This window comes from Sceloporus occidentalis, unplaced genomic scaffold, assembly GCF_023333645.1.
Source record: "Sceloporus occidentalis isolate IW3139 unplaced genomic scaffold, rSceOcc1.0.p SCAF_151, whole genome shotgun sequence".
In the NCBI taxonomy this organism is placed as follows: domain Eukaryota; kingdom Metazoa; phylum Chordata; class Lepidosauria; order Squamata; family Phrynosomatidae; genus Sceloporus; species Sceloporus occidentalis.
In genome coordinates this window covers 919,000-941,038 of record NW_028317131.1, presented here as the reverse complement: position 1 = coordinate 941,038, position 22,039 = coordinate 919,000, and the positions used below count along the sequence as shown (strand labels likewise).

Below are 22,039 nucleotides of genomic sequence, written 5' to 3'. Positions count from 1 at the left end.
AATGATTACTTACTGTGAGTTTATACTTCACTTGACAAGCACTAGTGTGTGACGTGTAAAATGTATGAGTAAGACTCCTCCGTAGGCCAATATGCCATCAACCTGAACATGATCATTGTTCCTTTAACCCCTTCAGGACCGGCGTTTCTGTACTGTGTCTTCAGTTGAAGACCGCAGTTTAAAAAAAATAAAAATATTTTAATTCCGTCCTCGTGATTCGCTTCAAAGCGATCACGTGAACGGAATTGAGGGGGCGTGGCTGCTACGGATCGCTGGGGACAGCGATCCCAGCGTTCATAGCGATGCTGGATCGCACATCATCGATGATGTACCTGGTACGTCCCGGTCTGGCGTTGACCTTTGACCAGGAAGTACCAGGTACATCCCGGTCTTGAAGGGGTTAAAATACCATCTAATTAGGGCTGCAACTAACGATTATTTTAATATTTTTGATTGTATCATATTATTTACTATTAAAAAAGTATAAAATATGGTGAAAAATTTAGAAAAAAATGACTGTTTCTAACTTTTAGTTGAAAGATCTTTTACTCATCTATAAAAGGTAATAAAAAAACCTGCTAAATAGATTCTACTATTTGTCCTGAGTTTAGAAATACCCAATGTTTTTATGTTTTTTTGCTTTTTTCTGCACGTTATGGAGCAATAAGTACAGGTAGCGTTTTGCTATTTCAAATCCATTTTTTCCAAATCTGGTAATTCTTCCCCCCATGTGCCATTTCGGGTATCTTTGAAGCCGGCCAATGCAATTTACCCCATCAAGTCATATATTTTTGAAAACTAGACAGCCCAGGGTATTCCAAATGCTGGTATTTTAACCCTTTCCAAGCACTTATTCTACCATCAGCCTTTGTCAAACTTTATGGTAGTAATTTTTTTGCATTTGTTTTTTCACACACATTTTACTTTAGGTATAAATAAACAGGTTCTGGTATATGTCACTATCAAAAAACACCCCAATATGTGTTTAGCAACATCTCCTGAGTACAGCGATACCTCACATGAATGATTTTGCCTGGCTGTTTGGGGGCAAAAGGGCCACATTTGGGGCATGTACATTTTTCAATGTTGAACTTTGGCATTTGGGGATCCACTGCCCATGCCCTATTTGGTACATCTTTGAGCCGGGCCATTTCAGTGTGCCCAATAAAGCTATATATTTTTGAAAACTAGACACCCCAGGGTATTTCAAATGCTAGTATTTTAACTCTTTCCATGCACCATATCTACCACCAGTCTTTGTCAAACTTTGTGATAGTCATTTTTTTCCATTTGTTTTGTCACACACATTTTACTTCAGGTATGAATTAAAAAGTTCTCGTATATGTCACTATCACAAAACACCCCAATATGTATTCAGCAACATCTCCTGAGCGCGGTGATACCCCACATGAATGATTTTGCCTGGCTGTTCGGGGGCAAAAGAGCCACATTTGGGGCATGCACATTTTTCAATGTTGAACTTTGGCATTTGGGGATCCACTGCCCATGCCCTATTTGGTACATCTTTGAGCCGGGCCATTTCAGTGTGCCCAACAAAACCATATATTTTTAAAAACTAGACACCCCAGGGTATTTTAAATGCTGGTATTTTAACTCTTTGCATGCACACATTTTACCACCAGCATTTTTTTTAAAGTTTGCAGTAGTATTTTTGTGTGTGTATTTTTCCCACACACACCTACTTTATGTATGAATTTACAGCTCCTGGTATATGCCGCTGTCACACGACACCCCAATATGTGTTCAGCAACATCTCCTGAGTACAGTGATACCCCACATGCATGGGTTTGTCATTTTTGGGGGGAACTAAAAGGCCACATTTGGTACGTGTGCATTTTTCTAATTGGAAATTAGATGTGTGGCCATCCTTCCCGCCGTGTTAATTGGGACCTTGTTGAACCCGGCCAATTCAATTTACCCCATCAAATCATACATTTTTTAAAAGTAGACACCCCATGGGCATTTAATATGCCAGTATTTTAACTCTTTCCATGCGAGAATTGTTTTAAGCTAATATGCTAATTTTAGGACTTGCTCACAAAAATATATTTTTTATATATATATTTTTTTTTTTTTTTTTTTTTTACATTTTTTTTCAACTTGAAGGTTCCCCTGATAGTGACATCAGTGGGAAATTATTTTTACATTTTACTGGTTTTTTACTATTTTTTTTCTAATTATTATTAATTTTATTTTATTTTTAATTTATTTTTTCTAATCACACTGTGATTAGAAAGCTGAGCTCCATTGACTTGCATGGTTGAATGCAGTACCTATATTCAACCTGCAAGTGGAGCCAGAGTTCTCTAGAGGGTCTGGAGACCGTCTAGCGAACTTTTAAAACGGGCGTCCGCCGCCATACAAAGTATGGCGGATGTTGACGCCCCGGGGAGGGGCCAGAGATGGCCCCTTTGTGCCGATAATGGCGTTGCTGAATGCCTCGAGGTCGAGGCATTACAGCAACGCCGTTTCGGTGCAGAAAGCGAAAATAGATCGCTTTCTGCACCCGTTTAATGACGTGCCGGTCCTGGCACGTCATTTGTCGTTATCGACATGAATTTCCGTGACGTGCCCGGACCGGCAATTGTCATCAAGGGGTTAATGAACTGGATGTTAAAAAACAACTTAAAATTTACATTAACATTCTTATTTTGTTATGATGTAATAAAAAAACAATATTTTCAAAGTACAAAAACCCAAACACAATATTTATGAAACAAAATAACCCCAAACATTCTGAAAAGAGGTGGACTATTACTGTTCAAGAAACTTTGCACCCGGCACTTTGCACCCAGCACTTTGCCCCACCCCTGGCACTTTGCACCCGGCACTTTGCACCCAGCACTTTGCACCCAGCACTTTGCCCCAGCCCTGGCACTTTGCACCCAGAACTTTGCACCCAGCCCTGGCACTTTGCACCCAGCCCCGGCACTTTGCACCCAGCACTTTGCACCCGGCACTTTGCACCCAGCACTTTGCACCCAGCACTTTGCACCCAGCACTTTGCACCCAGCCCTGGCACTTTGCACCCAGAACTTTGCACCCAGCCCTGGCACTTTGCACCCAGCCCTGGCACTTTGCACCCAGCACTTTGCACTGTGCCCCTGCACCCAGTCTCCAACTCTGCCCTGCACCCAGCCCTGCCCCCACATTCTGCCCTGCCCCCACACTCACACCCTGCACCCACTCTGCTCTGCACCCACACTCACACTCTGCCCTGCACCCAGTCTCCAACTCTGCCCTGCACCCCCACCCCCACTCTGCCCTGCACCCAGTCTCCTGCCCTGCCCCCACACTCACACCCTGCCCTGCATCCCCACCCCCACCCTGCCCTGCACTCAGTCTCCTACCCTGGCCTGCCCCCCCACCCCCACTCTGCCCTGCATCCCCTGAAACCCCACCCCCACCCCCGCGAATCGCTCTGTGCGAACGGAGCCACTCGCACAGAGCGAACCGCAACTAAAAGAAGGCGCGTGTAGCGGAAGCGGGGAACGCTCGCGGAGGTAAGTAAAAGGAGCCGAGTGCTCCAACAACGAATCGATCACTCGATTAATCGATAACGGAAATCGTCGACAACGATTTCCGTTATCGATTATTATCGATTTTATCGATTCGTTGTTTCAGCCCTACATCTAATATTTCACGGGATCGACAACCTATAGCGGATCCTATCCTTATAACCCATTCTATCCCCGTATATTCTTCCTTCCTATAAAAAGTCTCGAGCCCATGTTTAAAGGCATTTATCGAATTCGTAGCACGTTGTCTGTGGGGAGTGAACTCCACATCTTTACTGCTCTTACTGTAAGGAACCTTTTTCCTTGATGTTGCGATGGAAATACTATGGTATGAAGAATAGTAAATTCTAGTTTTGCATTATATGCCAGCTGTTTGATGATCTCCCAGAGATTGGAGCGCTGAAATTGGAGTGTAAGCCCTATGGGCACCCAGGTCCCTTGTGAGATGATCTGTATCACTAAGAATACTGTCATGATTTACTGTTCTGAAGTAACAGGGAGTTATTTATCAAGAGCAACTTTGATGCTGGTAAGGGTAAGAGGGTAAGATCAGGAGGGATTCATTATATATATATATACATACATATACATATATATATATATATATATACACACAGTAAATATATGTTAAAATATAATATACATACATAGATATGTTTGTGTGTGTGGGGACATCTACTGGTGAACTTAGGTAAATACATATAACTATAGCAGCCATCCAACATATAGTACATTACATTTATTTATATAGCGCCAGGCGGATTCCGTGGCGATGTATCCACGTTCCTGATATTTTTTCCTCCCCCTGAAGCTGCAGGGCCCACAGATCCTTGCTGTATTTGTATGTGTGCGACGCATACAGTGTGTTGTAGGGAGGCTGCAGCCCCCTCTACTGCAACCACTGTATGGGATGGTTAAAAGTTCGATCACTGATCTCCCCAACCGGCCCACTAACGCCATGGAGGACTGTGACGTGTCGGCATTGCCTCTATAGTTCAGTATTGGCATGGTGGCGGAGGAGGCCGATGGCATGCGGGGGGGGGGGGGGGTGTTACATGTATATTGAAGCTAGAAGGGGATATCTAAAGGCTGCCGGTACAACGTTTTGTTATAGATGTGATTATAGGGATTGTGCTGATCGAGCGCTCCCCTTCATACATCATCTCACACATTTTATCTGTTTATCTTCACTAAAATGCATCACAATAAGGAGTAGATATTCCGTAAAGATCGTAAATTCCTCTGTACTCTGGCTTGTGCTGTACTGCATTCCAAACAGCGTACAAACAGTTCCTTTCACCTATATTTCCTGTATCATCGTGTGTTTCTGTAGAACATAACCGGTATTTGAGTCCCCAGTGTCTTAAGGTCTCAGTCCCTGCAGCAGGAAAGATGGGACCGAATTGGGCTGATCTGCCTTTTTCCATCCCGTTTCTGTGTAATATTGATACTTATTTACTGATAGCAGGAAGGGCTCGCTGTATAAAATACCAAGAACCGCCATTGTCCTAAAGAAAGAACACTTTGGTCATTGTTGTAGATGTTTTCTATAATAATACGATGGACGCTTTGGTTTGAAGGACGCAGTAACCTAAACCTCGTGCACAGATTTTGTTACCCGGGAAGCGAATTTCTTGTAACCGGAAACCATCACTTTCTACCTTTTTATTGTCTGCCGCGTCCAAACCTGTGGCCTCCACACCTGCTCTGCTCGTCTAATCCCTTCGCTGTGAGAATCACCGGAAATCCAAAACGACACCTTCTATCCCTATCCTCGTGAGATGGGGGGGGGCTCGGCGACATGACAATATCAGGGGTTGGTATATGGTTTCGGATGGTAACCAATAATTCTCTTCACCTGCTTATTCAACTACAACTCCCATGAGCCTCAGACAGAGCACTATGCCAGAAACGCAATGAGTTGCCTGACGCCACCCTATTTTGAAGACCTTGTATTTTTCGAGTGTTTCAGCCGAACACGTAAAGTAGCTGGGGGGGCAGGGAAAGGGTTAAATGCATATATGGGGGTTTATGCAGAACCCCCCCTGTGCATTTGCAATAGGGACCCCATGACAATGTAAAGGGAACACTCGGCTATAATACGCATATATATTCTACTTACATTCTATTCACCTCGTAAACCACCTTTAACATTATTTCCCTTTAACTTCCAATGAAATAAAGATTAGAACTACGCCACAGGATTAACTATTTGTTGTCTTATCTATTAAACAGACTAGGAACCCCCCAGCGCTGTATACAGTAATATAGCCCCCCAGAACTGTATACAGTAATAACCCCCCAGAGCTGTATACAGTAATATAACCCCCCAGCGCTGTATACCGTAATATAACCCCCCAGCGCTGTATACAGTAATATACCCCCCAGCGCTGTATACAGTAATATAACCCCCCAGCGCTGTATACAGTAATATACCCCCCAGCGCTGTATACAGTAATATCACCCCAGAGCTGTATACAGTAATATAACCCCCAGCGCTGTATACAGTAATATAACCCCCCCAGCGCTGTATACAGTAATATAACCCCCCAGCGCTGTATACAGTAATATAACCCCCAGCACTGTATACAGTAATATAACCCCCCAGCGCTGTATACAGTAATATAACCCCCCAGCGCTGTATACAGTAATATAACCCCCAGCGCTGTATACAGTAATAACCCCCAGCGCTGTATACAGTAATATAACCCCCAGCGCTGTATACAGTAATAACCCCCAGCGCTGTATACAGTAATATAACCCCCAGCGCTGTATACAGTAATATAACCCCCAGCGCTGTATACAGTAATAACCCCCAGCGCTGTATACAGTAATATAACTATATATAGCTGTACACAGTAATGTCAGCTGGTTTTATCTCTTATTGTTTCAATAAACTCCTTTATCTGTAGACCTGGAGCCGCCATTGTTGGCAGTCATGTGATATTTCCTCTTCAAACACCACACTGAGCTGATGCTTTATGGCAATGCTAATGAAGTCTGTTCCTCCATTGTCTTCAATTAGGTAGAGGGTCCGGCTGGATGATTAAAACTGAGCCTTTCCATTGTTTATCACAGGCAGTATGATAAGGAGTCATGTATAACAATGCATTACCCGGGGCCAGTTCAGCTCTTCGTCGGGAGAAGCTCTCTGGCATTTACGCAGCATGTTAAATACCCTCCAGTCTTGGTGATCAGAGTGTTAGTAGCCCTACCTGATTTATTATAGCCACATTCATTTAGTATTGGGATTGTGCGTCTGTGGAAAATACCGTCCCCTAATTATTATTATTATTTATTGTTTTATATAGCACCATCAAATTCCGTAGCGCTGTACAATGAGTAGACAGGACATAACAAGTAGTATGTAACATAACAAATTGACTTACAGAGACAACAGGTGAGGAGGGCCCGGCTCAAAGAGCTTACAGTCTAGAGGGATTTAGGGTTTATTACACAATAGGCAAAAGTGCCGGTGTAAGAGACGGAGGAGCCCCACTAGTGTAAGCATTGCAGGAGAGGGACTAGGGAAGGGGAGCTAAAGGAATACGGAAGGGGTTAATGTGCTATGTTGTAAGTGTCCTTAAAGAAGTGTAACTCCTTAACTGCCGGATGTCGGTATGTTCTATCGCTATTTAACAATTGTCTGTTTCTTCCTACAGGTGCAAAGATGGCCTCCAAGGATTTGCCTTTTCAGCAATTAAGTAAGTTAAAAATATCCATCTATTTTTGTAAAACTTCCTTAAAGCGATTTTTACACCAAGACAGACAAGAACCACCTGGCCCCATCTATTTATCCTGATCTAAACACTCCGACCTTAATCAGTCCTCTGGTTTTTTCTTGGATTCAGGAGCCATTTGCCTATCCTATGCATGTTTAAATTTCCTCGCTGTATTCGCCTCTGCCACTGCTGGAAGGCTGTTCCACCGATCTACCACCCTCTCTGTAACATAAACTTACATGACCCTCTAGTTGTAAACTATTGTCTATGTCTTCAAGTGACTGTTCATTTTACTTTCAGATGCCCGGTAAGCACCCGAGGCATCTGTGTATATGTATACCGTGGAAGCGGCCATCTCAATTATTCCTCCCCGCTCTCCTTACAGCTGGCAGCTGATTTGTCCTGGCCGCCTTTGTAGGGAGGTGGTAGGAACATAAGCAGTAAGTTAATTGGTGCCACCTTTTGCCACGGATCTCAACTTCCATAAGAAATGCCCATATAAAACTAAATATGCCGTAAGGGCTACTACAGCGAGGGAGGTTTAAACATGCGCGGGACGGCCATACGGCTCCTGAATCTAAGACGACTGATTAAGGTTAGAGTCTTAGGAAAACGAGCCGAATGGGCCTGATCTACCAAACAAGGTGACGGCTCCCCATTGAACGCCGAGTCTCGCCCCCGGCTGCCGGGGGGGGGGGGTTGATATCGGTAACAGAAGAAGTAGAGTAGTACAAGTAGATCTCCAAAGCAAAGGATTTGACTTCTTCCCAGGGATAATCCGCACACCCCGGGCGCTCTCCCCCCGATGTGGGGGAGCGATTTAATCTTACTTAGTGTCAGGAATGGCAGGATCCCGACAGCGCTCATTAATTTCAGGATTGGAACGGAGCCGCGGCGTGCGTTTACACAATGCGCCAACGCACAACTTCTCATCTCCGCTCTGTCAGCGTTATTTACGCCGCCGCGGTTATAATAATGAATCAAATGGAGATTCTGGCTCGTTGGCGACGGGTCTCCGTGTGGGCCGACGCATGGAGTGTCACCTTCCAAGACAAGCATTACGGTATTAGAAGGATGTTCGGAAAGCAGCAATTTATTATCCTTGCAATTAAAAGAAAATAATGGGTTTAGAAGAAAAGCGGCAAACAAGTTGTCATCACCACAAAATTGGGAAATTATTCAAAAACTTTTAGGGGGGGTGTTGGGGCCACCCTGCCCTACAGCAGAGGCTAAGCATTTTTTGGTTGATAGTAATGTAGTTATTTCCCTCATTCATATATATATATATGTATATTTATTTTGAATTTTTTTTAAGGAGACTCCAGTGTCCTATGCAGCTTCACCAAAAAAGAATACATGTTAAAGCACTTATAAATAAATAGAATCACTTCCTTTTTAGGGGAAGTTGCAGCTCCAGAGCTGCAGCAGAATGCACCCTCTGTGACCCCGTTTACGTGCATGGGCATGAGGAGGTCTCATTAGCCCACCGAGCTATCCTATGGATTAAAGTGACCGGAGTGTCCCCTTTAAAGGAGACCGGCCAATATGGCAGATGTTGTGGTGCATCTTGAGTAGACTTTCCCCCGAGCCTCAACAATTATTACCATTTCAGTGGAACTTGGTAAACTTAGGCGAATAAATTAAGTTAATTATATGGATTCTAATTACAACTCTTCCATGCCCGTGAAATCTTTTTTTAAAGATAATTTTTTTTAAGATAAGCCGTACATCCGGAACTTGCCTTGGCCGTGACGTCACGCGCTCGCCGCGCTCTCTCGCCGGGTCCCAGATGTTAAATTAACGGGAGAACAGTAACCTTAACAAGAATACATGACTTCGGGGCATGAACATGATTAATAACTTCATGCCGACGAAAGCACCGCGTGTGCAGGCCGGAGAACATGTGTTCGCCATATACTTTTACGCGACTCCTTTAAATATTCCTAATCCAGATGGACGCGGTTTATTATGTCGGCACAGCTTGAAGCCGTTACGCTGCAGCAGGACACCTCGGGAAACGCAGAGCGATATCGACAAAGTGTTTCACATATTGAACAATTTGTATATCGAAGCGGATTATGTCCAAATGTGAATCTACTCCAATGGAGCGGCCACAGTTTAGCATGAAAAGAGGTTTATTCACTAAAGGGACAGTTGTCAGGAGAGTTGTCTCTCATAATGAAGGGCCAACACCGAGCTGGCCCTGTGTAATGTATAATTCAATGTGTGAAGAGACTTTGATGGACTCTCGCTGGTTTATCTATGCCAGGGGTTCTCAAACTGCGGCCCTCCAGCTGCTGCAGGACTACATCTCCCATAATGCTCCTTCAGCTAAGGGGCTGGCTGAGGCGTATGGGAGATGTAGTCCTGCAGCAGCTGGAGGGCCGCAGATTGAGAACCCCTGATCTATGCATTATAAAGGACAGGCCAAGTTCTTCCTTCAGAAGAAGCTCGCTGGGCTTGGACCTTCATCGTGTATAGTGAGGTCAAGGAGTTATAACCGTAACTCTCCCTTTAGTGAATAGGCCACTGGAGGACAGAATAGGTCTCTGTTTCTGGTGGTTGGATGCAGACGCGTCGGCGTATGTTAGCGACTGGTGGAGGGGAGAAGAATGTTTGAAGAGCAGCATGGCGGCGTAGAATAGGATTGAGTAGTTATGGAAGAACATCATTTTATGTGGTTTAGAATATGAAAAGCTGCTCTGAAGAACTCTGTTCCTACTTAATCAAACAATGGATGATTTGAGAAGAGAACTTTACAACAAAGATCGTTCTGCATGGTAAGGGCTGAGAATTGGGTTGGAATGGGATGAGATAAAGAGAGGAGAGGTTAGGAGGTATTTTCATTAATACTGGGCGTTTAGTGTGTGTGATAAGAATCTATGACCCAAAGAAAAAGTCAAAACAATGATTAAGATGAAAAAAAGAAAGAGAGAAACGTCATTTTCCTCCTTAAAATCCGAATGCGTTTTTACGCTACCTGTAGAGTCCTTGAAGCTCATTTTTACGTTTCATGGATTTATTATAACGCTTGGTAGGGTTTGACTTGCATCAGATATATGGGATAATACTCAATGACCATCATCACCTGTAGGAGAACCACGCATGATCGGCACGCTCATAGGAACTTCCGATATGTACAGAAAGAAAGAGGAAAAACACGGCAACATCTGCAGTCTGCGTGGATAAACCTTTTGGGATCCGGAATGAAATTGTATCAACCGTGAATACCGAGCGTCTTTCCAACCATACGTGTATCGTTATAGCCTAGAACTACGCTGCCGATACTCCCTACGGCCCAAGAAATGGCAGCCAATCTAACGGAATCATATAAATGCTACAAAATGTCATTATTCCGGCCCAGGGTATTTTAAATAGCATTCAAGAGTTTGTTATCTAATACAATATAAGGATTTTGTTACATATAAGCTTGAAATAATACAACGTGAGAAAGTCACTCCACTTGCCCTGAGTGTTCCTCGGGTATTTATTTTTGACGGATGTGTGTAAATAACATGTTCCCGGGGTACGGAATGTCCAATATCTGTTTTATTCTTTCAATCAGACTCATTGTGGGCAAGGAAGAGATCCCGGCGCATTCTCTCGTGCCAGAGACCGTCTACACCAATGCCGTCAAGAAACACAAGGATGGCTCCAGTCGAAGGAATATCATCTCACTGACAAAGAAGCTCATGGATGCCCTGTAAGTTTAAGTGTGGGGTCATTTCCTAATTTCTTTTCTTTTTGGGGGAGAAAGTAGAGAGAAGAGAAAAAAAAAAAGAGAGCGGAGAGAGAGTGTTATGTGAACTTTTTCATTATATACTATATGTTTTCTATTGCAAAATGCGTATTATCACCAAAGCAACCAATACCATGGTCCATTCAGCAAGATGATTTTTCTTGGTTGCTATAGTGATAAAACCACTTTTGCACCAGAAAATATATCATTTAGTTTTTATCAGTTTTCCAGGAAAAAAAAAAAAACTATGAAGAATTTATCTTACTGCATTGGAGTGAACTATATAATGCCCGTCCCCAAGGCTTGTCATTAAGTAAGGTTTATGGGAACGTTCTAGATAAGCGTTCCCATAAAGCAGTCAGCATTGTGTGGTCTGGAACCCAGATATGAAAACGCAACCAAAAAACGGGGAATTCCGGGCTGTTTGCTTATTATTATTATAATGCCGGCATCGTTTGAAAAGCAATCCTCTGCGCCGCGGGCTGGGGAACCCGGCCAAACTACACAAGTATTAATTTGCTGACAGATGAACAATCTGTAAATCAATCTGATTGAAAGAAGCTGGGTGTGAGATAACGAGCGAGAAGCAAAACCAGTTCTTGTGTGCGGCTCCTGGTGTAATGGAAAAAAAAGGCTTTGACTTCACCTTTTAGATAGAAAATCCAAAATCCATCAATCATGCCGTTAGTAAAGCCTATAGAAAACTTCGGGACTCCACCTTCTCTAATCCGCCCCCCCCACGAAGTGTTACGCAACCCGCGCTTAAACCCCTAAATATTTACAAAAAAATCCACTCTGAACCAATAGAAGAAGAATTGTTCTGAAAGTAGGATTATTGGATGCGGTGTATCTTTTCCGGAGTCTTGCTCAGGCTCTTGGGTGTATCTCGTCGGTGGTGTGCGCAGAATCCCATAACAGAGCCAAAATCACCCCTATCTCCTCTCAAGCAGGGCTCTGCCCTAAGCCTATCCTACCTGGGCAGAAGCCTTTTGCCCTCTGATATACCCTAAAGAGTCCAGCTATGGGATGCAAAGACATGGTCCCCCCATCGCCCGAATCGCAGTCGGTCTCTTGCTCCCCCTAGTGGCCGCCCTGTGCATAGCACTGGGATATGAAACCTGCTCCCGGGGAGCACCTTTGGGGGATCTTCCGGCCAACACTAATTCATCCCTGAATCCTCACCGATGCCAATGATCTACCCAGAATCCCACCCAAGCCCTGCCTATATCACAGACGTTTTATGATCTGACCGCAAACAAGAACCATGCGGCCCACCTAGTCTGCCCCTACTCCTGATATACAAACTGTAATCGGTCGTTGGACGCATCTTAGATTCAGGAGCCATACGCCAATCCTATGCATGTTAAAATTGCCTCACTGTATTACCCTCTACCGCTTCTGCTGGCAGGCTATTCCACATACTTACCACCCTCTCAGTGTGCCTGGGGTAATGCTGTAACACTGACATATCACTAGCTTTATTATACCCCCGCTTTGTTGGCCGTTTCATTCGCTTTTACATTTTTACATGCCTCCAGCTGCCGTTCGCTCTGATTTGTGTCTCCGGCATTTAACTTTAAACGCTTGAATGCCCTGAAGAAATTTGGCATCGCGGTAATGTAGGATTTTATCATATTTAACTGCAAATATTTGGCTGTTTATGGTGCTTTTCGAGCCAAGAATATTAGTCTTTATCTCTGTTCAGAATGCGATAATTTGTTTTTTAGAACGATTATAACTTGCGAGAAACGTGCGTCTAATTCCTGTTTGACAGCAGAACGCCGTCTGCAAATATTTGTTCTAATTAATCGAGTAGCGCTGACGAGGATGGGATCTGTAATAACAGGAGCTGCTCTGAATAGGAAATGAATACAATATTATATATTTTTAGTACAATAAGAAAGCGAATGGAATTCTAGCGATACAGAACAGCTTAAAGGGGCACTCCAGCTAATATGCCCCGTAATGTATGTGACTGGTATTCTGTATACTCAGCGGCGTTAAACCGTATCGGAGGCATTGGACCATAGATGAGGCGATGGGCTGCAGCTTCTCCCAAAGGCCTAATCCTAAAAACGACTTTATACTTTCTGCAAGCCGGCAACTCTTGGCACAAGTTCCAGTCCCGTGGAACCCTGCCATGCTTCCTTTTAGCCCTGAGTTTCCATCTTTTTTGCATTAACTGCCATTCACCTTCTGGTAGTCTGCGTTAGCCCTACTCATTTTATTAATGCATGCCTCTACCCACATTTTATATTATCATTTAATTACCTTATCTATTCACCTGAAGTATTCCCAGCGACTGGCTCCAGCCATCATGGTACTCTACTCAGCACTGGTAACTTTAGCTGAAGTGTCATTAAGATCAGAAAAAAGGCCAAGGTATTTTTAATTTACCAAACACAATGACACGAGGGAAAACAGACAATCGATTTCTCTGATATCTGCTTGTTGGGTGGTTACTGGGTTCAATTCTTGGACCAAAGCTCCGATTGGGAGCATCCTCTGAGAAACCGGAGCCAGATCTGCGTAGACACCTCTTACAAGTGCTTTCCCTTGGGTATCGGTTTATTCCCATTCCTGAGGTTCATAAATAGCTATATTTTACATGACAGTAACTTCCCGTTTCCCGGTGTGCCGTATGAGCATTTAGCTGCCATAACCCACGTTGGGTCCCCCCCCATGCCCTACACTTCCCGGCACATGGGGCAGAGACTGTATACAGGACTCGTGTACCCATCTCGCTCTACTCCGTCCAAGCGCTGGGCCGTCTCTCCTCTGTTCTGAAACCACCTGAAGCATCAGCACGTTATCCACAACCGGATTTCCTATTCCATTCCCAAAAGGGACGTTCCTGCTGTTTTACATTTACTGCACCCGTCAGCATTTACTTTGCATTTAGCATCATAGAAACATAGAATCTGACAGCGATTACGAAGCATCTGGCCCCCGTCTGGTCTGTCTGTGTTCCCTGGTGTAAAGACTCAGACCTATGACCAGTCCTCGGTCTCCTCCTATCCTCGCATTTACTTTGATTACCCACCAAGAAGCCATTCAGTAATCGCACCCATGTGAAATTGTGCGTAGTAGTGTTAGATGTTCTGATATCTGGAATTTCTCGTGCTTTACACAGGTAGAATCTCCAACATGTGTATATACTTTTTCGTCTTTTGCCATAACATGGAGTGTTTCTTTCTCCAGATGCAAGCACGGGCCACGCCACAGATGCTGCAAGCATTACGAAGACAACTGCATTTCCTACTGCATCAAGGTACGTCGACGATGTCCAGGCATGCAAGGGTTAAAGGACAGAATCAAATCATAACCAGATGAGCCGAAAAACACGCCAAGGGTGGCTGGGACGTAGCTTTGAAGACCCATGCCATAAAATATTTAGGGGAAAAAAATGGAATAAAATAAGCTATGAGTAATGTATCTCCGCTTTTATGTTGTCTCCCGGTTCCTAAGCCAACAACCTGTGCCAAGAACATGAATAATTGGGATAATAATTGGGATAATAATTGGGATTGGACGTTGAATCAATCAGATTGGCTATTTTAATCATGTTACTTGCGCTGTTGAAAGTACTCGTTACGGTCTATATTTCACGATAAGTGTATTCTGGCTCATCCTTGCCGAGACCTCGTCGACAGAGGGAGAAAGTTCATTGTCTGTACACCGAGCCTTGTACGGAACGTACCGGGGAGGAAAAAGGAACCTTGTAGACGAGAGAGTTACGAACAAATCCTATAAAAAAAAGAAATCATTTGCTGAATTAAAATGTAAAAAATCAGATAAGGAGCAAAACATAGAACGCAACGGATCTAGAACATAATTCTAGACCCAAAGTCATGAGTTTGGCCCACCCGGTTCCCCTCTCTTTCCCAATTACCCGAGACATTGTTGCAGCAGGCTGTATTTTATGTTAGTGATGACGGAATTAAACTGCCATTGGAGTTCTTCTTTGACCTCTACACCAACTTACAGAAGGACGACCTTCTATCGTGAATCATCTTTTCCACTGGTTTTGGGAAGCCTCTTACTTTCTTAGGCTTGATAGCCGTCTTGGTTATGGAGACCCAACAGTTTTCCCCCTAGCCTCCTATTGTTCAGGCTTTTGTCCTGTTGTCCACAACTAAGCAAGAGCTCCCATGTGTCATTAACTCAAGAACAAAATCCAGATGCCTTTTGAACCAAATGCACCTTCAGTTCCACTTTGAACCCCAGACACGTATCCCATGTGCTCTGCGGAACAGTTTATTCCGATGTTTATTCCAATGGATTCACTAAGGTGTTTAAAATAGGAATTATCCGGCAATCTCATTGGTATCCCTGTGTGCTCTTCTCCTGTACGGCATAGTTGGCCCCTGCAAAATGCATCGTTGTATCAATGAGACTTCATGACAATTGAGAGATGCATTAAGCAGGCGTTAAAAATTGAACAGTCCAACAGTCTCCCAGTTTAGTTATTAAACCCCTAAACGCTAGAGCTTAACGGCTCTACAACTAAAACTTTTCCAACAAAAATTCCTTTTAAATACGTTATTGCAGAGCGTCTAAATGGAATAATTCTAATTCCAGGACTGAAGTGAATTAATGTCTGTTATATAGAATGCGTCTGATTGGAATATTTCCGGTCCGTGTTTTCATAGTGCGATAAATCCACAGCATCAGACAGTCATATTGTGGGGTGTATCTGGGTTTTTTTGAATGCATAAATCCATGGCTAAATGCTGAGATTTATGCAAATTCTGGGGAAAAGGTACTGATCATCTTTGGTATAATTAAAGCTAATTTTGCCATTTTTGCTCTTACACCACATTCCGTCTATAATGGTTGTATTATCCGGCCCCCGTCTAGTCTGCCCGTTATTCCTGATGTTAAGGCTCAAACCTTAATCTTAGATTCCGGACGGTATACCGGGGAGCTATGTTTTTAGTGTAATTATGTGAGAGGAGATGGTTCTACCCAATGATGATCTTCCAAACTCGCAGAGCCAAAGGCGATGTATCCAGCGGTTACAGAACCGCTCTTATAGTATTCTAGGCTGAAATTGCCCAGAAGTTAGTAACGCGGTCCTTTATGACCTCATTTGTTCTTCTTCTCAGGGTTTCATCAGAATGTTCAGCGTCGGGTACCTGATCCAGTGCTGCCTTCGCGTTCCGTCTACCTTCAGACACCTGTTTACAAAACCCTCCCGTCTGCTGTCTCTGTTCTACAACAAAGAAAACTTTCAGCTGGGAGCTTTCCTGGGATCATTTGTCAGTATTTATAAGGTAAGTGTGTGTGTGTGTATTTGTGTATGTGTGTATGTATATGTGTGTGTGTGTGTGTATATATAATGCAATAATTGTCGAACAATAAAATCTATCATATCCAGCATGATAAATCTTTTACCTTCTGTTGCCTCCAGTGTGTTCTTCTGCGTTAAAATCCAGGAACATCTGTTGTAATCCCGGATCACAATAAATTACTTTATCTCAAAAAGCATGAGACAGCTTTGTAATTCCAAAAAACGAGCCGCCTGTTTCATATTTAATAGCTATGGAGCAGGAGATTGTATAGATACTCGGTGCACTAAGGTCCCGTGTCCGGGAGGACTTCTAACACAAACCTGATAGGTCGCAGAACGACAATAAAAGAATCCAGAAATCTGTAGATGTAGAGTTGTGTTGTTGCCGTGTAACAGTCATTTACTTAAAGGGACCATAAATGATATAATTCCAGTGGTTTTATAATGCATTTTCAGGAGATAAAATCAGGAGATAAAAGGATAACATGTAAAGTCTGCGGATGGCTTATGACATCATGTTCATCATGAAGAAAAAAAAAATGACATCATTGGAAATAACTCATGACGTAGCCAGTGGGAATAAACACCTAAATGATGATTTTATATGTCATATATTTAAAAATAGGAGGGGCGGATAGATTTGAAAATATATTAATGTTAAAGTCCGCGGTACTTTGCTGGTAATGGACCTTTTAGGGGCTACTTGTCCACGGTCGGTAAACATGTAACCAACAGGTCATCTCCGCAATATGTTTAAATAGCCTACCTCCCTAAATGCATCAAATCACGTGCTGTCATTACAACCCCATAATATACCCGTTTAACCTGTTACTGTCTTACATCACGCCAAGTGCTCGAGCGTTAATGTACCGAACAACGAATACGCATTAAAACGGGCGCGGAGCATCTTCGTATCTTTCTGTATGAGTTCTAATTATAAGGCAAGAGCCTAGATTAAGGTTTGGGCTCTACGATTTATCCCTCAATCACCTTTAAATAAATAATTTATGGTTAAATGTCCCGACACCATAGATGAGGCCGTTAAGACACATTTATATATATTATATATTCGTCTCTTGCAGGGCACTAGCTGCTTCTTGCGCTGGATACGCAATCTGGATGATGAGCTCCATGCACTTATAGCTGGTATGTTATTAAACGGGATTTATTAATATTTATTCACGTATATCGATGACCTCGTTAAAGCATTAATTCGTAATTGGAGGAAAGGTAAAAATATTCCCTTTTCCTCCTTCCTCGTAATGTTACCGACTCAACGCATGGATCATTCAGGCATAGGGGTTTGTAGGACCTTGACTTCACTGTGCATTATAAAGGGCCTTCCCCGATGATAACCCTGGATAGGGTATAATTAAACTAGCGTATGAATCAGCCTGGGCCAGCTCTGCTGTTTTGCAGCAGGAGTTGTCTGGAGTTGGTCTTTTGTAATGTAAAGTGAAGACATCGAGTTGAAAATGCTGCGAAACCCCAACTTTGGTGAATAAACCTACTGTTTAGTTTCAAAACACACACTTCCAAGCCAAGTGTAAGTGAACGTGAATAAGAATTCACTTATAGCAAACTCACTGTATTGTTGTACGGCTGCAAATTGAAAAGCTGACTTTTCTTTGATTTCTGTCGTATGCCTTCCTTCTCAGGGTTCCTGGCAGGAATGTCCATGATGTTTTATAAAAGCACCGCAGTCTCTATGTACCTGGCTTCCAAGATGGTGGAGGTAGGATTGGTCATTCTGCTGCTGGTGCGGGTAGTGCGGTCATCTTGGTCTTGGTCTCGCGAGCTGGTCCTTCAATGCTCGTCAATGAATGGCCATTCAAGCGTTTCTTGCAGAAGAAACTCGCTGGGGTTGGACCTTCATAATAGAAAATACCGTCACAGAACGACCCCGCAAACTTGAGTAAAAAGGCAGGGTTGGCAAAGTCTCCATGGTTTACCTCCACCTGGTGCTGCACCTTCTTATGAAGTCATATCCCGACGCTCAGAACAAGGATGGTGGCGCCAGGTGGGGCGGAAGTGCCCTGGTTTAGGCTTAGAGCAGCACCAGAGATAATGATGGTTCTAGTATTGTGGGGCCAGCTTTGTCTGCAGGAACGCTTATCGTGCCAGGACTGCAGGGCTTCTCTGTAGCTAACATTCAATAAAACATTTAAAATGAAGAGTCTGGAGGGTGCGCCCCTCAAAACTGCACCCCTGTTCTGGAACCATACCTAAAATAGGTGGGATGAACCCCCTCTAAAGGGGTAATAAATCACCCCTCTGCCCCGGAAAAGACAAAATTAAAATGAGATTTTTAGAGAGATATGACGTTTGTGATTGTTTATTGCAGACCATGTACTTCAAGGGCATCGACGCAGGAAAACTACCCTATTTTTCACACGCAGATAGCCTCATTTATGCCTTGTCTACAGCCATCTGTTTCCATGCAGTAAGTTACTAGCTATATCATTTTTTTAGTCCTATTATATGCTAATTCCCCCATTTATTTTCTATAAATATGTTAATATTTTATATTTTCATATAAAATAGTGCCATTTCTTATGTTTTACATTGTCACAAGAAGGGGGCAGATTGGGCAATCGGGGGACGCCCATCTTTAACAGTCTATGGCGAGTGTTATTAAAACAGAACATTTTCAGGATAAAATCTCTTTCCTAAAATATAGGCTGTTTTGGAAGTCCAGAATTTGCGGCCGTCATACTGGAAATTTCTCCTGAGGCTCACACAGGGCAGGTAAGAGACTCCCCAGCCGATAACTGCTATTTCTCAAGTAATCATTGTTAAATTATACAGCAAAAACCCCCAAAAAGCCACAATTCTATTATATGGACCATATTCTTATGATCTGCCCCGAGAGAGAGTTTAGTTATCTTATAGAGATGTCTCTGAACGTGGCACATCTTGCATTATCTAATTCATTTTACTTCCCTCCACCCTGTAATACGCGTGCTTAGTACAAAGGGATCTGCTCGGATCTCTCATACGTTTTGTATGGTGTGTGTGTGTATATATATATATATATAATGTGTACATTTTATTAATATATTCCGAGAACCCCATAAGCTGTCAACAGATAGACCAGCAAGGTATAGATCTATCCAGGGTGGGGGGCTGTTTCCCCCCCTGTGTAGGGTTCTCAACAGATAGACCAGCAAGGTATAGATCTATCCGGGGTGGGGGGCTGTTTCCCCCCTCTGTGTAGGGGTCTCAACAGATAGACCAGCAAGGTATAGATCTATCCGGGGTGGGGGGCTGTTTCCCCCCTCTGTGTAGGGGTCTCAACAGATAGACCAGCAAGGTATAGATCTATCCGGGGTGGGGGGCTGTTTCCCCCCTCTGTGTAGGGGTCTCAACAGATAGACCAGCAAGGTATAAGATCTATACCCGGGGTGGGGGGCTGATTGTCCCACTACGAGGGTCCATTCATTTTATTTTTTCTTCATTATCGAAGAAATGAGTGAACGTTTAGATAACTTTGTTCTCGTGTGTTCTTCCCTTAGGTTTGCGTTAATGAACAGGAAGGTCTTGGACGTTTTCGGTTCTGAAGCTTCTAAGAATTTCAAGAACTTCACTCCCAAACTTGATCCAAGATTCACCACTGTAAATCCAGAGCTGCCTATCGAGTTCTCCTGAAATTCTGTGCTTTTCCGTTCTTACAATGTGAAATCAGAAGTGTCCTGATACGATAATTCACCGGAAGCGCCTCTGCTTCTGTTCAGTATTAATTTTATTTTTGACCAATACGAATTTGAATATATTTCCGTTTAGAATCGAGAATTTGGTAGAATAATGGATAACCCCCCATAGAATCATCCAACCATGATCATGCCGTAGGAGGGCGCAGGTGAATGTTTCAGTCTTAACTCTTCCAGATTTATGAAATTTTATCTTAATTATTTTGAAGGAAATTAAGAAATAACGACATAGAATTCTGAAATATAACAAGTTATCGTTCGCTTTAAAAAAATAAAAAAATACTAACACCGCCAGATCCATTTATACAAAAATGCAGATTTGGAAATTCTATAGCTTTTTCTCACCAGACTCGGACATCTCGATGTCTTCCGTGCTGGAATTTTAACCATAAGTGCATCATTTTTACTATAAATGGAGTAGCTCCAAGCTCTAGACGGTACTGATGTGGTCGTAGACAACTGGCCTCGGGGCTTCATTCTCGGTCAGATATACCTAACAGCAAACATCAGGAGCCTTTAACACAGGTTAAGACGGTCTTACTCGTGGCTATTATGGAAAGGACCTTCTAAAGTTCTTCCTGTAGGCTTAAACGGAGTAAGCAGGGCTAACATCACCATCAGCACCAGCAGAATTAGTTCTAAAATACAATGGAATATTTAAAATAAATAGAATTTCATTTGATCCAACAAAGGCGAGAGTTACAGGAATGATGTTATAGAAGACACAAGAAGGTAACCCCCCCCACCCCCCCGGGTCTTTGGTAACAAAAACCAAATCTCGTGCATTATAAGTACTGTATAATCTCACACACTCATTTTGGGGGGTTAAGCTCCTAAACGCGTGACAAGAGGGCTGAAAATAGACTGACGTTGGTGTCGGACGAGATGTAGTAGCGTGATTGGTACCGTGATGTGTGTAGGAAACATGTTGTAGAACATGACTTTCTGGTAGCTTCTCATTCCTCCCCATGTTTTATAGCAGAAAGCGTGACTGCGTCTGGGAACATATTATTCCTTCCCTCCAGTTCCTGTATTTTCTTTTCATCGAATGTAATAGGCGGGTTGACGCCATGGTCCCACTTCGTGACGCGCGTTCTTCCGCTTCAGGGAAAATGTCAAGATTGTGCATACAGGACCCGAAATTTATTATTATTTCAAATGTAGAATTGATGAATGAATGAACCATGTAGGCACGTTGTGGTCCAGCGGGGAATCCACTGATACGATGGAGTCCAATGAATCCGCCACGTAGCATCTCCCGGCCTCGATGAGTTTCTACAAGTTCCGTCCCCGATGACTTTGAGACCCAACAATGTATTAGGTAGCAGTGAGCAGTCCGGGAGAGTTCCGTCCATGAGAAGGGCCAAGTCGGCCGATAACTACCGATAATTGTAACGAGTAATTCCTCCTCAATATTTTAGAAAATGACAATAAGACTGACACGAGACGAATGTTATTGATGATCAGCTCTGTGGGCGACAGGACAATAAAGACTGCACTGCTGGTGTCCACATCGGAAGGGCAGAGACACGTGGACCACATATATGTACGTGTATGTCTGTATATAAATATATATATATTCATAAGTGCGTTTCTCAAAGATTACGCCAAGCTGTCAGAAAATATAAAGTGAACGTTGGGGGAGAAGGCCAAACCACAGGCCCGGGGAAGTTGTTGGCATGACATATATGGCCGTTATAGTTAAGTATACCACCAGAAAGAAATTCTCCGGTCCCGCAGAAATAATTTCATAATCAATTGTCCAAACCACAAAAATAATAATAATTCCCCGCCGGCCCTTATGTTATGATGATATAATAACGCCTATAATCACATCTCCTGTAACAATGTATGGCGGCTACTAATAAGATAACGTGATTATTATGATTGTATAAAACTAATAACTTTTATTATCAGGCTGCATTGAATGGTACTAAGCATTTTTTTTTGGTTTTTCACGCACATTAAAGCTGCCTATTTTTTATTTTTTTTGGTATTTTTTTTTCTGGCATCCAATATCAGGGATTTGCCTAAAA

At 43.1% G+C, this 22,039-nt stretch overlaps 1 protein-coding gene across 2 annotated transcripts in view; it reads left to right on the top strand.

Annotated features, from left to right (window-relative positions):
• LOC149280618 (transmembrane protein 135) overlaps nt 1–19,941 on the top strand; it is a 136,206-nt gene extending 116,265 nt beyond the window's left edge. For both annotated transcript variants that reach the window (XM_089500319.1, XM_089500318.1), the window contains 9 exons: nt 7,202–7,243; nt 10,827–10,964; nt 14,202–14,271; nt 16,109–16,276; nt 17,376–17,439; nt 17,952–18,028; nt 18,638–18,736; nt 18,974–19,041; nt 19,809–19,941. In XM_089500319.1, the coding sequence (XP_089356445.1) occupies nt 7,202–7,243; nt 10,827–10,964; nt 14,202–14,271; nt 16,109–16,276; nt 17,376–17,439; nt 17,952–18,028; nt 18,638–18,736; nt 18,974–19,041; nt 19,809–19,941 (859 nt within the window). The remainder of the gene's footprint in view (nt 1–7,201; nt 7,244–10,826; nt 10,965–14,201; nt 14,272–16,108; nt 16,277–17,375; nt 17,440–17,951; nt 18,029–18,637; nt 18,737–18,973; nt 19,042–19,808) is intronic.
• Nucleotides 19,942–22,039: the final 2,098 nt, after the last annotated feature.